Consider the following 4,175-nt stretch of genomic DNA (forward strand, 5'->3'; position numbering starts at 1 on the left):
TGAGGGGCTGGAGAGATGTCTCAGTGCTTAAGGGCACTTGGATGCAAAGCTTGGTGGCCTGGGTTTGATTTTCCCAGTACCCATGTAAAGCCAGATACATAAAGGTGGAACATGGGCCTGGCATTCCTTTGCAGTGGCATCAGGCCCTGGCACACCCACCTCATTTATGAGCTCCAGCTCTCTCTCTCTCTCTGTCTCTCTCACTCTCTCCTTAAAAAAAAAAAAGTATTTTAAAAAGATAGATGAAATTGTCCTCTAGTGAAGTCAAGCATAAATGACCATATGATGCAATCTTGTTTTTGAAATCATAATTATTCTACACAAATGAGCCTTTTCTTTAAAGTTAAAAGAACCCTGCTGTGTGATAACTTAGGAGTCTGTTTATAAAATTCTAAGTACTGAGAAAATATTGCTACAAATAATGAGAGATGTAGCACAGCTGCTAATGTTGATTATAACTTAGCTCAGTTTGCTATTAGTATATATTAACTGTACAAAATAGCGGGTTTGGGCTGGAGAGATCAGTCACTGTTTGAGACGCTTGCATGCAAAGCCTAATGACACAGGTTTGATTCCCTAGTACGCATGTAAATCCTTGCAAATAAGTACAAACAAATAAATAAAATGCTTTTTTTAAAATAGCTGGGTTTATAATGACATATTTTCATATGTGTATATAAATGCTTTGATCCAAATAGCCTGCGGGCACAGTTGGAAGATCACAGTGACAGACCTGGGATTGGGGTGCTTTTCAGTAATGATCATGGGAAGGCCTCTGTGCTATGGTGTTACTGTGGATTCATTGTAGATCTGACCTGAATAATCTTTTGGAAAACTGACATATATGTACATTTGTGTATTTGTTTATTTGTGTGTGTCCATGTGTGCAATGGGCGCACACACCAATGGGTGCACCAAGGTCTCCTGCTTCTGTAATGGTATGATCAGAGCCCAGATTTGGAGGCTCGGCTAGCAAATGTCTTTGACATCTGAGCCACCCCCCAAGGCTCCACGCTGCCTCACACCCACAATTTGACCAAGTAGGTGCTGAGCCCTGAGCTAAGCAGAGAGAATGAAAACTGCTTTTCCAGTTCCCATCCTTCTCCAGGGGTGTGACAGGAAATGGGATCTGTTTCTCAACACTTGCAGGACTGGACCGTGTCAAAATTTACCTGTCAGAAATCAGGGGAGAATTCTGAAAATGTAAACTACACTTTTATCCACATTCCTGAGGAAAAAAATTGTAGGTGAGATTAGGTCAAGCACTCCTCCACATTTGAGCACTTGTTTCTCCTATAACTGACTATGAGTCACCATGGTGACATGACATGTCAGAGCCCATGGTGACATCAGCAGATTGTTGCTTCCCTACAAAGGTTCTAGAACAGACGTGCTTTGGACCAGGCAGGACATGATTAGTGCTCCTCAGAACAAGTAGCGCGGATTTAGTGTAGGACTATGAACACTAAGAGCATCAAAAAGAATGACAAATCCATTGGGAAACCAGTGGTTGGTGAACAGCCAGCTAGAGCTGCCCCATCTGAGGCTTCATGTGATCCAAACGGGGACACCAGAGGAGGTTCAGAAGCTCAGAGTGGCCAAGGCAGGAGTCAAGATCCAAACCTCAGAGAGAACCTCCAAACAGAACCAGACCACCATGCAGCCAGTGAGGAAGGCACCTGCAGCCTCCTGGGGCTTCCCTTTCCCAGAAAACTCTGGGCAGTAGTGGAGAATGAGGCCTTCAAGTCTGTGGGCGGGAGTGAGAAAGGAGACACCGTGAAGATTGAGGGAGAACGTTTTGAAGCAGAGGTCCTTCACCGCAGTGGTGCAGATAAAATTTTTGAAATGGACAGCTTAAAGCGTTTCATCTGTGAACTTAATCTTCATGGGTTCAGGAAGATACGCACAAAGAATTCACCAGTGCACTCTGGAAAGAAGAAAATGATGGTAGAGTATATTTGTGTCAAATTTTCTATGAAAGATTATTCTTTGCCTAGAAAAAATTCTTTTTTTTAGATTCCCACTACCAATGCCATGAACAATGGGCTGTAAGCTTTCCATTTTCTGTGTTAATTAATTTATTTATTGACAACTTCTGTACTTACAGACAATAAACCATATTTCCCTCCCCTCCCCCACTTTCCACTTCACAATTCTGGTCTCCATCATATCACCTCAATCTATCCATTAGTCTTTCGTTTTTTTCTCAATTTTTATTAACATTTTCCATGATTATAAAAGAATATTTCATGGTAATACCCACCCTCCCCCCTCTTGCCCCTTTGAAATTCCATTCTCCATCATATCCCCTCCCCATCTCAATCAGTCTCTCTTTTATTTTGGTGTCATGATCTTTTCCTCCTCTTATGATGGTCTTATGCAGGTAGTGTCAGGCACTGTGAGGTCATGGGTATCCAGGCCATTTTGTGTCTGGAGGAGCACGTTGTAAGGAGTCCTGCCCTTCCTTTGGCTCTTACATTCTTTCCGCCTCCTCTTCCACATTACACCCTGAGCCTTGGAAGGTGTGATCGAGATGTTATCCAGTACTCCAGTCACTTTTTTTCCCCAGCACTATCATACCTTCTGAGTTGTCCCAAGGTCACTGCCATCTCAAAAGAGAAGATTCTCTACCAAAACTGAGAGTAGCATTAATGTAAGGGTATGAATATTAAGATAAGTCCTTCCTGGGCAGTTTGATAAATCTTTTCATTTTCAAGGATAACTGAAACTATTCACTGACTGGTAACTGTATAGAGTACAAAGTAGAATGTTTGATATTAAAATGTTTGCCATCCCCTTAGATAGGTGCAGGCTAGGAGGACTCTTGAGGCCAGGTCATGGCCTACATATGGTTCACAACCTTCAGCTGTGAGCATTTTGTTTCTAGTGAGGCCATGCTGAAGGGCACCAGGACCATTGAAAGCAATGGAAATGATTTTCTCCATCACATAATCAGCTGAGTATGATGCAACTGTGTGACAGTCATGCATTCTTTACCTCAGAATGACAAAAAGCTTCCTTTTCCTTTCAGATCTATCAAAATGCAAACTTTCAGAGGGATAACCCAAGGCTGCTTGAGAACATCTGGAGGAGAGGATGTCAACACAGCCCTGCTCAGGAAGAGCCATGCTGCAAGAGAAGGAAGCTCGTCTGCCCCCAACGCTCTCCACACCTTCAGAAGAAGAAGCAGGAAAAGACCATTTCCCTGAAGGAAGCCCCCAAGAAACAGGCACCCCAAGGCCAGGGCACCTTCCTTCCAGCTGGTGTCACTGGATGCCCCCTAGCACTATGCCCTCCTGAGGAGCACAGCGTCCCATGTGGAGAATGCTCCCCTGAGGATGGCAACATGGTGTCTCCGGCTGGTGACAGAATGGAAGGGTCTGGGCAGGTGAGCATCAGACCCTCATGGTACCCTGATTGGGGTTCAGTGATGTCTTTCTACAACAAGTGTTCCTCCATGCTGAAGGCTGCCTTGGCAGCCATTTCCTTAAGTGAGCTGTCTGATGTGGAGAGAGAGCAGGGCTCCACCGGTGAGTCCTCTGCTGAGGAAGAGCAGGAGGGCTTCCGTCAAAATAAGTGTGTGATCTGTGTGCTACACAAGGACAGTTCTCGTTCATGAGCTCACCGGCCATGTAACACTGCAAAAAGTCCTTGTTCACTAAATACAACCTAGTGTATTCCTATAAAGAAGCACAAACCCCATGGTATTAAATAAAGAATCTCAACTTTTGATTTAGGCTGCTCAGTACATCTTGACCCTGTAGTTTCACGCCTTTTTCAGCAGCTTGGGTTTTGGGGATATGCCATCTCCTCACTGACAGTAAATCAGAATCATCCAGATGGTTTTCTCTGGCATAAACTAAGACACCCTGTGTAACAACAGAGACATTTATTTGTTAACTACTGCAAACCAAGAGAGCACTGGATGGATTTTCACACATTTGATCTTCTCAGAGAACACTGGGGACCTACCAAACAATATTGGGAGAATCTTGGTTTTGGCAATATGGGTCTCCATGCAGAAAGTCTAGTACATGTCCTTAGGGAAGCCACGAAAGCAGTGGTCAGACCCAGCAATGCTACTAATGGTCATAGGTACATATCAGATGTGCAGCAGCTGCAGCCAGGCAGCAACAGACAACAGCATGTCTAAATTATCAGAACATAACCATGTT

The 4,175-nt window shown here is 44.0% G+C and overlaps 1 protein-coding gene across 1 annotated transcript; it reads left to right on the forward strand.

Moving 5' to 3' along the window:
* The first annotated feature begins 1,458 nt into the window (after positions 1–1,458).
* On the forward strand, positions 1,459–3,619 carry LOC123457209 (heat shock transcription factor, X-linked member 3-like). Its single transcript, XM_045141201.1, has 2 exons — positions 1,459–1,947; positions 3,032–3,619. The coding sequence occupies exons 1-2, from the start codon at positions 1,459–1,461 to the stop codon at positions 3,617–3,619; spliced, it is 1,077 nt and encodes a 358-aa protein (XP_044997136.1).
* Positions 3,620–4,175: the final 556 nt, after the last annotated feature.

The sequence above is a fragment of the Jaculus jaculus genome (assembly GCF_020740685.1).
Source record: "Jaculus jaculus isolate mJacJac1 chromosome Y unlocalized genomic scaffold, mJacJac1.mat.Y.cur SUPER_Y_unloc_3, whole genome shotgun sequence".
In the NCBI taxonomy this organism is placed as follows: Eukaryota; Metazoa; Chordata; class Mammalia; order Rodentia; family Dipodidae; genus Jaculus; species Jaculus jaculus.

What these genes read in the sequence shown, in the direction of transcription:
- LOC123457209 (XM_045141201.1), top strand. Translation starts at nt 1,459, where the DNA reads ATGAACACTAAGAGCATCAAAAAGAATGACAAATCCATTGGGAAACCA. An exon ending in CTGGAAAGAAGAAAATGATG is followed by an intron (nt 1,948 to 3,031) that starts GTAGAGTATATT and finishes TTTTCCTTTCAG; the next exon opens with ATCTATCAAAATGCAAACTT.